This window comes from Mauremys mutica, chromosome 5 (assembly GCF_020497125.1).
Source record: "Mauremys mutica isolate MM-2020 ecotype Southern chromosome 5, ASM2049712v1, whole genome shotgun sequence".
Taxonomy (NCBI): Eukaryota; Metazoa; Chordata; order Testudines; family Geoemydidae; genus Mauremys; species Mauremys mutica.
In genome coordinates, this window is record NC_059076.1 from 44,368,428 (window position 1) to 44,385,893 (window position 17,466).

Below are 17,466 nucleotides of genomic sequence, written 5' to 3' on the forward strand. Positions count from 1 at the left end.
TCATATTATGAAAATCTACACAGAATTTTTTATAAGAAAATCCAAGAAGGTGAAACTGGAGGTAAATAGTTACAAAATCTTACTGTTCTTATTACCTTAAATATAGAAGTGAATTTCAGGTTCCTGCTAAGTATATTACTATGTATTGATCTGTAAAATGAAATTCATTCAGAACCCCTTCATATTTAAAATATCTATAGGCCCACAAAATTTGGTAAAAACAGGAAATCAAGGTGTATCTGTCCTGAGGTAACTTCCATGCACTTGAATAAAAAACAAAGAGCAGTCAAAGTGAAAAGAAAGTCCAAGGAAGCCATTATTCCCTGGACCTCCCACTTCCCAATCTAGATTTTTGATCTGCAGGCTCCTGAACCCTAGCAAGGCTACTTTGTCAATACCATGTATTAGACAATACAGCCATCTTAGTTCCATTGGGTTCCATTTTCCTTGTGCACTCTGGGCTAAGACCAAAGGCTAATGAATGGAAAGACTCCTGTTTGCTTCAATGGCCTTTGGGTAAAGACCAATCTGATAGTACATGCCAATGGTGCTGAAATACTCATTTCCTTATTGCATAACTTTATGTTGATGACACCAAATTAATCCACCTCTCACTGACATTACTATTTAAAAACACAACTATTGTAAACGAAACATTTCATTTTTCCATTAGCAACAGTCCTCGCTCATAACAGACTCTACTTGTCATGGAAATAGATCTTATACCTATTCTCTTCTGGTAAGCAGCATTATCCAACCCATAGAGCCAATAAAGATTAGAACTTTTTTTAATGGTTCAGCCTCAGTTTCTCTTCCCAATAACATCAATCATAAAAAATGTATTCAATTTGCAGTTGGGAGCAAAAGCACCATCGTCTGAGGCAATTGGAGACAAGATTTTACACCAAAACTGCACCAAAATATTTAATGAAATTCTTCATTCTCAACCTTTAAAACTCATGGCCTGATGTCTCTTTTGGAATCCCTTTCCTTTAGTAACATCTCCCTGTGTTAAGTGCAAGTGAAGTCAATTAACATTCTGATTAAATATCAGAGAGGTAGCCGTGTTAGTCTGTATCCACAAAAACAACGAGAAGTCTGGTGGTACCTTAAAGACTGAGAGATTTATTTGGGCATAAGCTTTCGTGGGTAACGAAAACCCAAATAAATCTCTCAGTCTTTAAGGTGCCACCTGACTCCTTGTTGTTATTCTGATTAAAGTAATCTGCAAGCTCTTACTGCTTCATTAAATAAAAAATACTGAAAACACTTTTAAACGTAATCACTCCAGTCAGCTTCAGTTCTGTATTTTCACAATGATATAACAATTCTATAAAACAACAAATTCCACTTTAAAAAAGTATTAATGTTCTTTTAAGGTTCTAAAGTGAAGCACCCAAAAGTTAGAAATGTCAAAACTGAGGCTGCAGACAAAACCTTAACTCTGTCCCTTTGTGTGCGCACTTTATGATACAGTCTTTAATTGCATGGACTATGTACTTTTTTTCCCCCAAAGACCTTAATGGATCCTCTAAGGTGCTATGTACTCACCTCAATCCAGTAAAGCACTTAAGCACACAGAAGTCAATGGGTCTACTAACAAGCTTAACGTTAAGCATATATTTTAAGTGCTATGCAGAGTAAGAGCCAGAATGTACAAGATGGATAGAGCTCAGTGAACAAAGAAGTTATTCAATATTTTTTTCTAATCCTAATTATTCAGTGTGTGGCCCCATACCTCATTAACTATATGCCATCCAAACACTGTACTGAATAGGGAATTTCTCCTTTCTTTAGAGACTTTTCTCTACTTTAGCCTCACAACACACCTTCATTAATCACAGAAAAGACACAGGAAAACTTTCCTAACCAACATACTCCTGCACCAAAGCAATAGAACATTGGTAGACAGTTATGGAGGAGATTTTCAAAAGCCCCTACAGGACGTAGGAGCACTAGTATAACTGATTTTCAAATCGGACGTATACACCTAAATCCCTTAGGTACATTTGAAAAGATTGCATTACAAAATCCACTGTGCATAGTATATATTTTTACAGTACACAAAATATATTTTATAACACCTCATTACTTAGATAAATCACAACCTATTTTCACTAGACTACTGTGAAGCATGTCTGCAGGCTATGGACAATCTCTCTGCCAAATTTCTTCCACCTACTACTTCTGCTCTAGAGCAGCGGTTCCCAGACTTGTTCCACCACTTCTGCAGGGAAAGCCCCTGGCGGGCTGCTGCGTCCGTGGGTTCGGCCGATCGCGGCTCCCAGTGGCCGCGGTTCGCTGCTCCAGGCCAATGGGAGCTGCTGGAATTGGCGTGGACCGAGGGACGTACTGGCCGCCGCGTCCAGCGGCTCCCATTGGCCTGAAGCAGTGAACCGGCCAGTGGGAGCCGCGATCGGCCGAACCCGCGAACGCGGCGGGTAAAGAAACCAGCCCAGCCCGCCAGGGGCTTTCCCTAAACAAGCGGCGGAACAAGTTTGGGAACCACTGCTCTAGAGCTATTGAAAAAAAAAAAAGTCACTTCATACATACAAAACGGGGAAAGTATTTCCAGTCTCTATTTTCAAGTCAACAGACTTTGGCTCTGTTGGATTGAGGGGAAGTCCATTTTAAAATTAAAAACATACTAATCAAAATTTTCTGCCTTTAGCCCAGACAGTCAAAGCTAGAGAATAAAAGTGAAAATACATCTTACTTTCTTGTGACAGTGCACAGGGAGGGGAGTGTTTCTCACACAGCTAGAACCCAAACTGCAGAGCTTTACCATGCAAAATCTGTACCTATAATTGCATCCAAAAACAAAACAGGGACCCAATGGAGCACTGGTATAATATACCCAAAAATGTCTTTCTCCCAGATGTACTAATCGTGTTGAATTGCTTACATGGAAATCACGCCTCATCAGCTTTGCTCCGCCCATTTCTGTGCTCTCTTTCTGGTACAGATTATAAGGAACATAGGCCTCACTGTGTTTTTTGGAGAGAAGCTTTCCCCAACTTTCACTCCTACAAATTCTGCTGCTGGACACAGTAGCAAGAGCTTTTTAATTTTTTATTATTATTATTGTTTTTACAAGTGTAGTTTTGTACTCTGGAAAGTATGTAAAAATCGAGTCTTCTTGCTCAGTGGATCTTCTTACATATGTATGTATTTAGAGTCCTACTTGCTTGCTTTAATAACCAAAGTAAGTGTTCACTCTCTTTAATTCTTGTTGGTTCTGAGGTGCATAACACGGATTATATTCCTTCTCATGTATTATCAACAGAATTGTTTCTAAAAGCTATAAGTTACATTGGAGTAAATCTGTTGAAGTCAGAAGGGTTGCACAAGTGTTAGTGAGAGCATAATTTACAGAGTGGATAAAAATCAATGATTTAAAAAAAATTCAGTTTTTTTATTTAAATCGGATTTTTTGGAAAAAATGCTTTTTGAGGAAAAAGCCTATCTAAAGATAGTTTTAATTAAGATATATCTTTGAGCTATAATGTCTCATCATGGAATAGGGATTATAAATTCTAATTCTATAGTAGGAGACAATATATTCATGTAATGTTTAAGAAAAGTTTTGTAAATGAGTTCCAATAGTTCACGAATTAGGGACCCAATTTTATAGGGTTCCTGGGGCTTCTGTATAAATTATTTAGATTAATCTTTCTATCTACCCAATGGGACTCAGTGCTCAGTCTAGAAGATACCATCAGAGATGCTTAGTTTTACAGTTCTCAAACTGTGGATTTGTGTCTCCAGAGATAACGTGTTTGTTAACAGCAAAAATGTTTTAAAATAAATAAATAATATATAGAGGTGAGAAATAACAGTCCTCAACCCTATTGTCCCAATACAAGTTTGTGTACACAGTGTCAATCCCTTACCTCTCTCTAAAAGTGCAAAGTTTCAAAAAGTTCAATTAATAGAAGGATGGGTGCGGGGGAGGAAATAGATCTGGACAAGGAGAAGAAGTCTGGAGATAAATGTGAGAAGGGAGGGACAGGCAGTAGAAACAGAAGTGAAACTGTTTGAGCAGCGTATTTCAGAATTCTCGAGGTTTTTCCGAGTATTGCCTTCATTGATTTGAGATCTACCATGCCATTCTCTCACTAGAAGGGAAAATCTATAATGGCAGCAGGCTGTAAAAGAGACCCAGTTTGGGAATATTTTAATAAAGTTCCTCTACCTGTGGGTAAGATAAGCATGCATGCAAAATGCAAACAGTGCAATAAAGGAATGCAAGGCCTGGTTGCCCAAATGAAACAACATCATGAGAAGTGTTCCTTCTCTGCAGGAAGCTGCATTGAAGATGATGAAAGGAACATGTCTGAACATGCAGGATCGTCAGGTTAGTAAACTTTTTTATTTCATACTTCTTTCTTAAGGACTGCCTGTCTTCCTTCTGGACTATTCTTGAATTCTCATGTTTGAGCAAAAAATATAGTTGTTACTCTATGGTGCTATCATTTTAGATGCAGTTGTGATAAAAAAATAAATAGCTGAAATAGGCAGATCTTCCTTTTACAATTTCACCTTTAAACCAGTACTGAGTGTCAGTGAATGAGCAATACTAAATAAGTAACGTGGTAATAATACTGCATTGACTTATTTTGTTTAGGAGAATTTATCCTCAACGTACAGGATTCTGAAGACTATCCACCTTCAAGATCGCCATCATTTTCTATAGTTTCAGAGTTATCTGCCATTGATAGTGTTTCAGTCACATTATGTATGTCACATAGCCACAGTATATCACATGTAGCAAAAAGAAAAAAAAAATCGCCATCATCCAGAAACCACCACAGATAAGTTTGTGATAAGAACCAGCAGATTACAAAAAGAGGTAACTGATGAAAAAATTGCCCAGTTTGTTTATGGAACAAACTCTCCTTTCCGTATGATTGAGAACCCACGCTTCATTAACATGGTTTAGTCATTAAGACCAGGACACAGTCCACCCAACAGAGCAGATGTCACAGTCAAATTGTTGGATAAAGTGTATGAAAGAGAAATCGAGCAGTGTGCAAAAGGTCTACAGGGTAAAATTGTTAACCTAAGTCTTGATGGGTGGAGCAATGTCCACAATGAGTGTGTGTGTGTGTGTGTGTGTGTGTGTGTGTGTGTGTGTGTGTGTGTGTGTGTGTGTGTGTGTGTGTGAGAGAGAGAGAGAGAGAGAGAGAGAGAGAGAGAATGAATTGGTCACAGACAATGCTGCAAATATATCCAAGATGAGAAGAAATTATTTAGAAGAGAGTCCCAAGATAATAACATACGGTTGCAGTGCTCATTTGATGCACCTCCTAGCCAAAGACTTCATTGTTACAGAAATAAAAGGCTAATGTTATGGAAGTATTTTGCAATTTCAACAACAACCACTTTGCAGCAGCTGCTCTGAAAAAAAGTGGGAGGAACCAAGCTAACTCTCCCACAAGACGTGCGATGGAATTCAGTAGTGGACTGTTTTGAGCACTGTATCAAGAACTGGCCTAATCTGATGAACAAAATTGTGAAAAAAATTGTTTGCGAACAAAATTGTTTGTGAATAAAATCGTGAAAAAATAGATAGCACTGTCACAGCCAAAGTTCTCAACATTGGGCTTAAGAGAAATGTTGAACACATGCTGAGTATCTTCAAGCCTATTTCTGTAGCCTTGAACAAAATGCAGGGAAATAGTTGTTTTATTGCTGACGCTGTTGAATTTGGAACTGAGTGAGATCTTAAAAAGAGAAATATGCAGTGACAGCGTTAAATTACAAGCATTAAAAAAACAAATGGGACAAGCACTATCTCCAGCTCATTTTCTTGCAAATATTCTCAATACTCGGTACCAGGGTCAAACCTTAACTGCTGAAGAAGAGGAGTTGGTTATGACATGGACATTCAGCAATCATCCCTCCATAATGCCAACTATAATACACTTCAGAGCTAAGGGTGACCCATTCAAGAAATATGTGTCTGCTGATGATGTTTTAAAGAAAGTCACACCAGTGAACTGGTGGAAGTCACTTAAGCACTTGGATTCAGAGACTGTTGAAGTGATAATCTCTTTTAACAGAAGTAGCTTCTTCTGCTGGAGTAGAAAGAATATTTTCTTCCTTTGGACTAATTCATTCCAAATTGAGAAATGGTTTGGGACCTGAAAAAGCAGGAAAGCTTGTTTTTCTTTTCCAGTTTATGAACAAACAGGAAAATGAAGGTGAAGACGATTGAGTTAGCCATAGAAGCCAATATTTTATGTTTCTCATGTTGACCTGGCTGACATTTTTATGTAGAAATCCATGATTAAATTGAGCCTTCTTGACTAGTGATTTAAATCATGATTTAAATAAAATCCACCCTGATAATTTAGCATAAAGGACCTAGTAATCTTGCAGTGATATGCAAGAATGGGGATGAACTCAGCTTTACTTTTAGATCCCAGATTGAATTTGCAGAGCTGGCAGTTGGACAGTGGGAAGTCTTTTACCTCTAAACAAAACACATTTGATCTGGATCTTGAATCTTGAAAGACAAAAATAATCATCATCATCATCAAAACACATGATACCATTTTTCATAGATCCACTTTTCAGAGTGGAACCGCACTTCTAGGCATTCTTTTATTAAAATATATTTATTTTTGTGCTAATTTAACATTATTTTTAAAAAGTTTAAGTATGCTAGATACCACTGCCTGCAGAGTACCCCACTTTTAAAGTAACAACACAGTGTACAATTTGCATATTGATTTTAGATGGAATTTATGATGGAGGTTAAGCTTTAATTCTGAGTTTTCCATGCTTTCCTGAATTTACTGCTCAGTGGGGAAGAAGTTTCCCACACAATTCCTTCCCGATGACACAGCATTGTAAAACTAGCAGTAGGTGGATTTTTTTGGTTTTGTTTTGCTCTTTCTTCAGAAGCAGCACACATAGTTCAATGCTGGAAGAGGGACCACTGGTCTGGTCTGCTCTAGTATGACACTGCCTATGATTCTCAGTTATTTTTGAGTTATTAAATAAATGACAGGCTCATAATCATGGCCATAGCCATAATGAATATCAAGATGAGGTCAGAAGGGCTGGAGTTTTAATGTTCTTTACCTGGAACACAAGCTCTGCTCTAACAACAACAGGGACCCTTGTTTTAGCCACTATCTTGTATTTAAATTATTTCTTACTCGGTACATGATAGTGATGACTTTCACTTTGCTAAGGGTCTGTCAGCACTTCTGTTATAAAGAACTATATAGGAAGAGGCGATGTTGTAACAACTGTAAAAAGTTTGCCTTACGCATATATCAGTGTTGGTACTGAGGCCAGGAGCCAGAACATTTATTTTAATAAACTTGGGATAAAAGTGTGCTCTCTCCTTTTTCCCCCCCGAAGATGTTTAAAGCACAAAACAAAAAGAATACTTTTGAGCTCCGGGAATTTGCAAAACCAAAAGATATATTTTAAATAGAGATTCGCAAGAGCCTGTAACTCAAAGTGCATTACTACTTTTGGATATTTTGGAGGTGAGGGGAGACAAAGCCCACTGAAGTCAATGGAAAACAATTATTTCAATGGGCTTTAGATCAGTCCCTAAATTAGTGTTTTAAAAAGGGTTTTTTATGCAGTGGAGTATATATACATTGAAAAAAGATTTTTAGCATTCTGGATAACTTTAATCAGGAGAACAAGATTCTACAAACTTAAATACTCACTGAAACAATAGATCAGAGCAGCTTTGAAAGCCTTAAAAAAAACATTGTTCCAAAAATGTGTATTCACTTAGTACAAAACACTGGTATATTAAATTATAGTAAATAAAAGTTTGCCCCAAAACATAGCGCTGTCTTCAAAGCTACAGTGATCTTAGGAGTAAAATAGTGAGAAATTTCCATATACTTTTATAAAGGTATTTTTTAATTAACTCATTTAACAAAATATAAAAGAAATTAAGACTCTCATAAGTGACTAAATCCTGTCTTCTGCTGAAGAGGTAAAGAGGGCACCTCTGCCCCCAAACCTCAAAGCAAGGCAAGGTCTCTTAACAATGATTGAGAAGACTAGATACAGGTCCAAGAGGGCACAGCTTGTAGGCCAAAGGGGACATAGGGACTTGTCTAGTCTGCTAGCATTTATGCTGCTGACAGAAAGACTTGGTTTGTGGCTAAGGGCCTGGACAGGGACTTAAAAGCTATAACATGAGTTCCCAAAGCTGACACAGACTTCATGTGTGACCTTGAAGAAGTCATTCAGTTCTCGGGATTTCAGTTCCCCATCTATAAATGGGTGTAATACAACAACTTCATCTGGAAGATGCAGAAGTCCTTTGTCAAAGGACTTCGGAACAACACTGGATTATCTGTAGCCTCCATGTTGTGCAGCAGGAGTCGTCAAGGGTAAACTTTCAGACTTTATTGAATTTCCTGGCTCTTGTGGGTTGAACTTTATAATAACTGAACATAATTTAGTGTATTCGGGAGCAAGACAGAATGAGAACGTACTTTAATTTTGTACTATGTAACAGCGCATTTCCTCCCACAAGTCAGTGATGTGAACTGATGAAGCCCTTTGCCTCTCTGAATTAGCACTTACTGTTATGTATTAGTAGGTGTCTCTGCAGAGAGAATGGGGTGCGGAACAAAGCCTTGCATTCCTCACACTGGAATGGTCTCTCTTCAGAGTGGGTCTGCAGACGAAAGAGAATGAGTCAGGGGGAAGGATCAGGGAAATCGATTAGGCGTTATTACAATAACTGTAGCTAACCTGGCAGGCTACATTCAGAGAAGACATACTGGCAGTTCTGCATACTAGGTGACAAAGGATTCAAATAACCATCATGCTTCATTTAAGTGGAACTTTGCAAGACAACTTGGCAGCTATTAAACAGCTGTACACCACAAATCCTTGCAATTCTGTTATGTAAAGAGTGTGTGTGTGTGTGAGAGAGAGTGTGTGTGTGTGTGAGTGTGTGTGAGAGAGAGAGAGAGAGAGAGAGAGAGAGAGAGAGAGAGAGAGCGCGCACTCATCTGTGTCTGCCTGTGTGTACATATACAAAGAGAACACCTATATTTTGAAGGAAAGCTACAAGCTAGAATTTGCTGTTTCACCAAATAATACATAACGTCATCAAAATAAAGTGCACCCTCAAAAGCACATTTTCTCAGTTAATTACAGTCCACTCTTAGCCCACTGCTGATCTGCTAATTCTCAAGACACCAATTTAAAATTTAGCAAAATAAAATCTTTCAAATCTAGAACCTATCCCCATCCTCTTGTCTCAGCTTCATTTGCTAATTTGAAACAGAAGACAGAAGTATTTGTATTGAGAGCCTTGCTTACCTCAGTAAAAATTCACCATAGCTGAAATAGTCACATCAAAGTCATAAACAAGATGGAAAGCTAAGCTTGGCTGAATCTTGTAAACAAACTTCATAGCTGCTGATGCTGATCTCTGGAGCTTGTGAAAGAATCAGCTTTTATCCTACTTCTGTAAATTTCAAATAACTTCCTCTGTTTTTTATTGCAATGAAGTACTATCCCACTATAGCCAGTAAATGAAGCTGTACAATATGTTATCTAACCAAATTGCCTATAATTTTCTGATAATGGGAAGTTTTAAAGAATCAGTCTCTAAATACCACATTTAGCTCACAAGGATCTTAATTGAAAGCTATTGTGCCCCAAGGGAAAGAGGAGTGACTGGAAGTGTTTTATCACACACAGGGATTATGGTTAATAAAATTATGTATATTAAACAGTGAATCTCAAAGCCTGAGGGTAAACATGAATATAGTACATAAACACACAATCTATTTTCTCCTCGTGGCAGGGAAATCCCTAATGTCATAAGACTTTCATAGCTACTCCACAAACAGGAGGTGGTAGAGGAAAAAGGGGCAGTAAAATTATTTACATGCAGCCTTTAACCCTTTTGGGTCACATACTCTCATTCATTTTTAACCCAAATGTCCTTTCTTATGGCTAGCAATATCAAGATGTTACAGTAGGGATCAGCAACCTTTGACACATGGCCCGCCAGGGTAAGCCCCCTGGCAGGCCGGGCCAGTTTGTTTACCTGCCACGTCCGCAGGTTCGGCTGATCGCAGCTCCCACTGGCCAAGGTTCGCCACTCTAGGCCAACAGGGGCTGCAGGAAGCAGTGGCCAGCACATCCCTCGGCCCACACCGCTTCCCACAGCCCCGATTGGCCTGGAGCGGCGAACCATGGCCAGCAGGAGCTGCGATCAGCCGAATCTGTGGACGCAGCAGGTAAACAAACTGGCCCGGTCCACCAGGGGGCTTACTGTGGCGGGCCATGTGCCAAAGGTTGCCAATCCCTGTATTGGATCTGTAGTGGATTGCAAAAACCACAGCCAGAACAATGATTAGATAAATAAAACAAACAGCACAGGACTCTTTCATTCGTAGATACTTATTCTTTTAAACATTCCTTTGTTATTAAAGAACAAAGCCTTGCTACTTTACACCTATTTATTGGTGTATGTCCACAAGAGAGTCACATATAGTAGAAAGGCCACTGAATGACCATCCAATAGCTATGTAAAATAAACTGATAATTTTAGTCTGGTTCTTAGTGGTTCATATCATAATTAGCATTAGTTGATATCCTTATTGGCAGTCTCAGCAGAGAGGCCAAGGATTGACTGGGCATGAAGAGACTGAACTACCTTCTCACCTCAATAGGTGGTTCCTCCAGAACAGGGTTGAGACATATTGATGAGACACTGTGGGGAAGCTTGCAGTGCTGCTGTCTGTGCTGTACCTGTTCTGTGGATAAATAGAAGGGTTCAGTCTCCAGGGCTGTCAATCTGGCACTTTTCACGAGCGCAAAAGTCACTTTTTTTTTTTCCCTTTTTCCAAAACACCCTACTCTAGAATGCTTTTCTGTTTTGTTAATTCTAGGGATGCAGGACCCTTCCATTGTCACTTAAAAGCCCTTTGTAGCTTCTCTCATATATGGCCTTTTAGCTACAGTATAGGAGCCCAACTGTGTTTCTAAACCTCATAGTTGAGACGAATGCCTAAATGTGTAATAGATGTGAAAGTGCACCTTGAGATGAATTCATCATTGTCATGATCACACACTTCTCACAATCACATGTTCACTTGCCCACACCATGAGTTCTTTGGGTTTTGCTAGAAATGCACATGGGTTCTATAGTAGGAGACTCCAAATTGGAAAACTGGCCTAGTATTTTTGTTGTGCTCACATGAAATTTGAAGGTTCAACTAATAAGGCTTTAGTTGCTGTTACAAAATTACATCTAACTTTATATATATATAAAATATTGTATAATAGTACACACACACACATTATATAGTGTGCACAATACACCAACTTTTGTATTTTAAAAGATACGATTAATATACATGCAGTAGCAAAAACACTGAGCAGGAGATAATCATACAAGCGTAGACTATCATATATCCAATTTCTCTCTCCCTCCCCTCCTCCCGCAACCAGGTGATGGCCGCATGGGGAGCTGCCCCTAATCTGAATGTAACAGAACAGATTGCAGCTGCTTTCATATGCAGCTGACCTCCACTGGGAGCAAGCTGAAGCAGCAAGCACCAAGACCTGTAGTTTCTGCAGTCAAAAGGAAGGTGCCCATTACCCTTATAGAACTCCTTGGGCTGCATTTACCAGTTTAGGCTCTGATTCAGCAAGGTACTTAAGCAACTGCCTAATACTAACGATGTGAGTTTCATTGATTTCAGTAGGACTATTCACATGCTTAAATAAAAGCTAAATATATAGCAGTTTTCATCCACAGACCTCACAGTGCTTCACAATTGTTAATGTATCTATCCTCACAATACCCTTGTGAGGTAGGAAAGTTTTATCATCCTCATTTTTAGAGATGGAGAACTGAGGCACATTCAGACTGAGTGACTTGCACAAAAGGTCGGTGGCAAAGCAAGACACTGAGCATGGTCTTCCAAGTCCTAGGCTAGCACCCTATCCACAGGCTTGAGTACACTGCTGAATCAGGGCCTTGGAAAAGTATCTAATCCGCTCAGTTGTTATCCAAAGCTCTTTTCTACAAAGTCAGTGGCAAACCGAGCCTTGAAATATATTGAAAATTTGGATACAGGACTGAACCCAGGTTTTTTGAAAGTGTACCAGCACAGAAAAGGTCTATCTACACTGGGGATATTTGTAAGCATTTTACTGCATTAGTGCAGCTCACGCAGTAACGTAAATAAAGGAAAGTGCAACATAGGCAAAGATGCTTGAAAATAATTTCCCTCATTTGAATTTTATCCTTATTAGGAAACCATTGCTTATACATTCTAGTGTTTTGCATGGCATGGAAATGTATATACTATAGACTTGATTCATTCAGAATCTGGGTCGGCATAGGGCACCTCGTGTTAGAAAGTCTGCACAGAGGGAGGATGTGGCACCCAAGACACCTACAACTCTTACTTCGCCGGGGGGGTTGCAACCAGCCACTGGAATTCTAAAAGGGCTTGGCTTCTGTTCTGGAGGGTGATGAGACCAAGGCAGCTGTGGAAAATACTGCTATGGAACATTCCCTAGGAAGCTTTAACTAGCACGGGTCTTGTGGAATTCTATTCTTAACCCCAGCATACAGCTGCTTATTCTAGTAGAAACCCCATGGTAGTGCCATCAGTGAGACTGTCTGTCTTGAGTGAATATCCCTGGATTAGCTCTAGGCCCTTCTGCATCTTGTGTCTACTGAGTTACTACTGTTTATTGGTCACGTATCTTATCTTCACATTCTCTTCCCTAACAATGTCGGCAACATGTAGTCAACAAGCAATGAACAGGTGAGGGAAACAAAACCAGATATTTCTGCGTACAAAAATAATTCGTACTATACGCCCATCTTTGTCAGGTCTGACCTTCCATCATGAAAGGTAACAGGGTTTCTCTCCAGCACAATTCCAACACTGCTCACTTCCCCTAAATATTACTGCTCTCCTCTTCCACAGAAAGGAACTATGCATACCAAATGCCTATTTAATTCTGTAGACTGGGCTTTTCAGAGGAGCCTCAGGGTACAACCACAAAAACAACTCCCACCCAAAAAAGAAACAACATGGCAGCAGGTCTCATAGCCCGGGTCAACTGGCTCAGACTCACAGGGCTCGAACCACAGAGATAAAAATAGCAGTGTAGACATTTGAGCTCAGAATGGAGTCCAGACTCCAAAACCCTCCCCCTTGGTTGGGTTTCAGAGTCTGGGATTCAGCCCAAGCCCGAATGTCAACACTGCTATTTTTAGCCCCATAGCACAAGCCCAAAGCAGTTGACCAGGCTCTGAGATTCATTACCGTGTGGTGTGTTTTTTTTGCTGTGTAGACTTATCCCAAGTGAGTTAACTCCCACCTCCCACTGAAGTTCCATGAGAGTTGGGCACCTAATTCTCTTCAGCTTCTTTGAAAAGCCCCGTCTTAAACTGCACAACGGGCAGCACTCCCCAAAACCTGAGCCATGTTTAAAAGTACTACTTTATTCTGACACTTCCACACAACACCAGCTTAAGTATCCTCTATACATTAATCAAAAAAACCCCAAACCTTCATCTAAATGATACATATAAAATTCAAAGAGGGCAAAACACTTCCGTCCTGTTTCTTATTATAAATGAAAGTCTGTTGCATAATGCTAGATGCAGTGTAAAAGCCAAAACGGTTTTTCAAAACTAAAAACAGTTTTCCATTACATACTGTTTATCTATTTTTTAACCATAGCACACATCATTCCTACTGCACATTTATAACCAAGCTGCTTCAGTATAGTAAAAGTATTCTGAAACTGAAAAAGCACTGTTGGCCGATTTGGGTGCAAACATTTACTTTCACTCAAAGAAAATAAAACAGATACAGTATTCCCAGAGGATTATACACACACACACACACACACACACCAATCAGGAGAATGGAGATTTAAACAAACAAAACCACAAATATGATAAAAAAAGCGTAAATGAAATATATGATGGAGTGGGATGATATGAAGTTTTAAATTTCCATCTTATTGGGATAACTACATTGTCAATAAGTCACTGAGCCCTCTGCCTCTTGTGCATCGTGCAGTCCTCTCAAAATCATGGCCATACAAATAGACTAACACCCCTTCTATCATACAGTTTGTGCCACATTGTTTGTTCAATGTACACAGGGATTTACTGTGTTTTAAAGAAGGACAGTTGCTTGGACTTGAAAGGATTGATAGGACTTGTCGCTGTTGTGTCATTAAATGTACAGATCTTATATTTTTTTTGTTTCTCTGTCCATTGTCTTTATCTAATGGGACTAAGATACTCTGCATTACTACCACATAGACTCAAGAAATAAGTATTACTGCAAAGTGTGGAAATAATTATGACAAAACTAAATAAAATATTTACCAGATAATCAACTATAAAGTCTGCATATTTCTCTCAGTTAGCAGAATCTGTCATCTTCAGCAAATATATGATCCGACCCTGCAAGGTTTACTCATTGAATCTTTAGTTACATGAGCAAAGCCACCTACTTAAGTAAGGGTTGCAGTATGGGGCCAAAATGATATGGCAGTTCATTCATTATTCTTGCTTGATCCTGAAGTTCTTGTTCAGGCAAAACTCTTTATTGGACATCAAATGAAGGTTATCATAACAAAATTTGTAGATTTTCTTAGTTTTTAGATAGAAGTGGCTGCCCAGATTATGTATTTCAGGAATTTTCATAAAACTGTATCCACTTGGTGAGGTCTTGTTTTTTGGTTGCTGTTTTTTTTTAAAATGAAGTTACACGTGAGTTATGATCATAATATATATGGCAGCTAGCCTTGTCTTTCAGCATGCTTGTGCATGTGTTCTGTTTTAAGGGGGGGGGGGGGAGTCATCCCTGTTTCATCCTGTAAGAGACATTATTATTACTTTCATATGATTTATGTCTGAAAGTACAAGAGATGGTGCAAAGATCCTGTGCCAAATTCCCAGATGGCATATAACATGAGCCACACTGTGAAAACCTTATAAGTATGGGTCTATCAGTTTATCAAAGTGGAGGGGGGAAAGCAAGGGGTTCCAAAGACTGGGCAGGAAATCAGCCAGAAAATTTTTTTTTACGGTCTTGTAATTCTGAAGCAGCAGTCATGGGTAGCCTTGCCATTGAAAATGTAACATAGGGTTAAAAGTAATGACAGGCATTACAGAAATTAGGACAGGCAGATTTGAGCTTAAATCAACAGAAGTAGAGCATCCCTTCATGTGTACATTCTCAGAGTAGTGTTTCTTCTGCTGCTTCAGTAATGTATTATTTAACACTACCAAATGCAAATAATATGTTGTTTGAAAGTGTCTCCTGATAAATATGATTAGGAATGACTGCAACGGCATTATTGCTCATTTTGTTCAAATATGATGATTCTTTTTTAAGCCAAAAACTGAAGACCTTTTAGTTCAGATAAATATTTGACTTGATAACATATAAAAACAAATGAAAAAAATCAAAATGGGGATTTATTCAGTGCATTTAGCAGAAGAATCATTTCTGTGTGTGTGTTTGTATTTTACTGGAATTCATTTATTATCTTGAGATCTTAGTTATAACAAAGAACACTAGAAAATACATTTTTCAATACTTTAATCTCATGTTTATAAGCATGCCAGAGCTTAATGATCAACCATTTAAAAGAAAAATAGCTGCATATCTGAGGCTGGCAGACCTGTAAACAACAACAGCAGAGTGCTTTACCTTCTTGTGATTCTTGTAAACATTTCTGTGGGCAAATCCCTTTCCACAAAGCTTGCATTTATAAGGTTTATCTTCACTGTGTATTATTTTGTGTGCAGTCACTTGGTCAAGTCGTTTGAAGGACTTATTGCAAACCTCGCAGGTGTAGGGGCGTTTTTCTGCAGAAAATGAGTGGGGGGACATTTAATCTCCTGTTTATACAGGGGGAGAAGATGAAAGGCAGAGACAGTCATCTCCTCAGAGAGATTTTTGCAATTAAGTCAACCCAATTAAGATTAAACCAATTAGAAAGACATCTAATGCCCTTTATGTTAGACAGTTAAGTCACTTCATAAAAGATGAGCTATGGTGTATCTCAAGAAATTGGCACATTCTTTGCAATAATCATTGCTAACACTAAATTCTGATTAATTAGCTTAAATCAAAAGAGAATGACTTCAAAGAGGAAAAGCCTGCTTCCAGATTACAAATGTGAAAGAGGGCATGACAGTTTAAATGTTTTAAAAGTTAATTAACAATATACATATCATATTAGTTTCAAAAACCAAAAGTTGCTGTGCAAAAGCCTTTCTGCTTGAATGGGTGACTCAGACCCAAGCCCTGTAGTCTCATCCAAAAGCATCAAAAACCTAAAAGCCTCTGGATAAAGCTTATTTTAAAATAAATGTGATTGCAGTATGTTGAAACCAAGAAAGCAGATATATTAAAAGGCTCCGCTGTTACAAAATCCTGCATGTTTAAACTTGAATGTATTTGACAGAACCAAGTTCGTGCCTCCATTGTGTTCGTTGATGTTTCTAATTACTGGATGAAAGACCTAGAAACGCCAGGTTCCAATGATCAAAAATGCTGGTAGTGCCAATTCATATAATACTGCCAGACCTGCAGACACAGGATGCTGCCAGTCACAGCGACCTGCTCCATCAAACATCAGGCAGGCTGATATGTTAACGTGTGGTCTACTGCATGGGGTGGAGTATGAACTGCTTTATTCCGACTAGGAGCTCTGTGCTCATAATGCGAGTCCATTAGAGAATCTGAACGTCTCTCCTTTTATCACAGCCCTGTCTGGGTCATATCCCAGTTCTGCACCCCTTGCATTCAACCACTAGACACCTAAACCCCTACACGAAACAAGCAGCAATGTTATTTCTTCCCCAAACCCCATAGCATTGCACTCTCCCATCCCACCTAGCCTGAAGGAGAAGCTTGAAGAAGTTGCCAGGAGCAGGAGGTTGCACCATTAAATTTGGACCTTCCACTGGTGCAAAGAGCATTAGCTGGCACCCAGATTTACTTGCACCAGCTCCCAGACACTGCAGAATCCATCAAAATGTCTATAAAAAATAACATAAGGCAATATACCTCAAGGACCAATTCTGCTATACATGAAAAAACACAGGGTTTTCTTACCTGAGTGAGTTATCATATGGCGTTTTAGCTGGTTAGCTGAAATAAATTTCTTGTCACATTCCTGACACTCAAAGATCTCATGAACCTGCAAAATGAGTGTTTAATGATAATTAAATATGTGTCTCAAACAAGATCACACATCTTAGATATACAGAACATCTCTAACAGACTAATTATTTCTTAGCTAGTAGCTATGTTAATACTCATGGAGATATTGTGATTTCTTTCTTAATTATCCCATGCTGAACAACAGTGTGTCTCAAAAATCAAATCTTCATACTTCTGAATGAACATTTATCACTAAGACAACACACAGGAATGAAAATTATGTAAATAT

The 17,466-nt window shown here is 38.8% G+C and overlaps 1 protein-coding gene across 5 annotated transcripts in view; it reads right to left on the reverse strand.

Annotated features, from left to right (window-relative positions):
- PRDM5 (PR/SET domain 5) overlaps positions 1 to 17,466 on the reverse strand; it is a 142,961-nt gene that overhangs the window by 68,702 nt on the left and 56,793 nt on the right. For 3 of the 5 annotated variants that reach the window (XM_045019972.1, XM_045019974.1, XM_045019973.1), the window contains exons 9-11: positions 17,130 to 17,214; positions 15,717 to 15,874; positions 8,575 to 8,668 (exon numbers count right to left, since the gene is read on the reverse strand). In XM_045019972.1, the coding sequence (XP_044875907.1) occupies positions 8,575 to 8,668; positions 15,717 to 15,874; positions 17,130 to 17,214 (337 nt within the window). Of the gene's footprint in view, positions 1 to 8,574; positions 8,669 to 10,677; positions 10,765 to 15,716; positions 15,875 to 17,129; positions 17,215 to 17,466 lie in introns of all 5 variants that reach the window. The other 2 variants (XM_045019971.1, XM_045019970.1) reach the window with 1 other exon arrangement.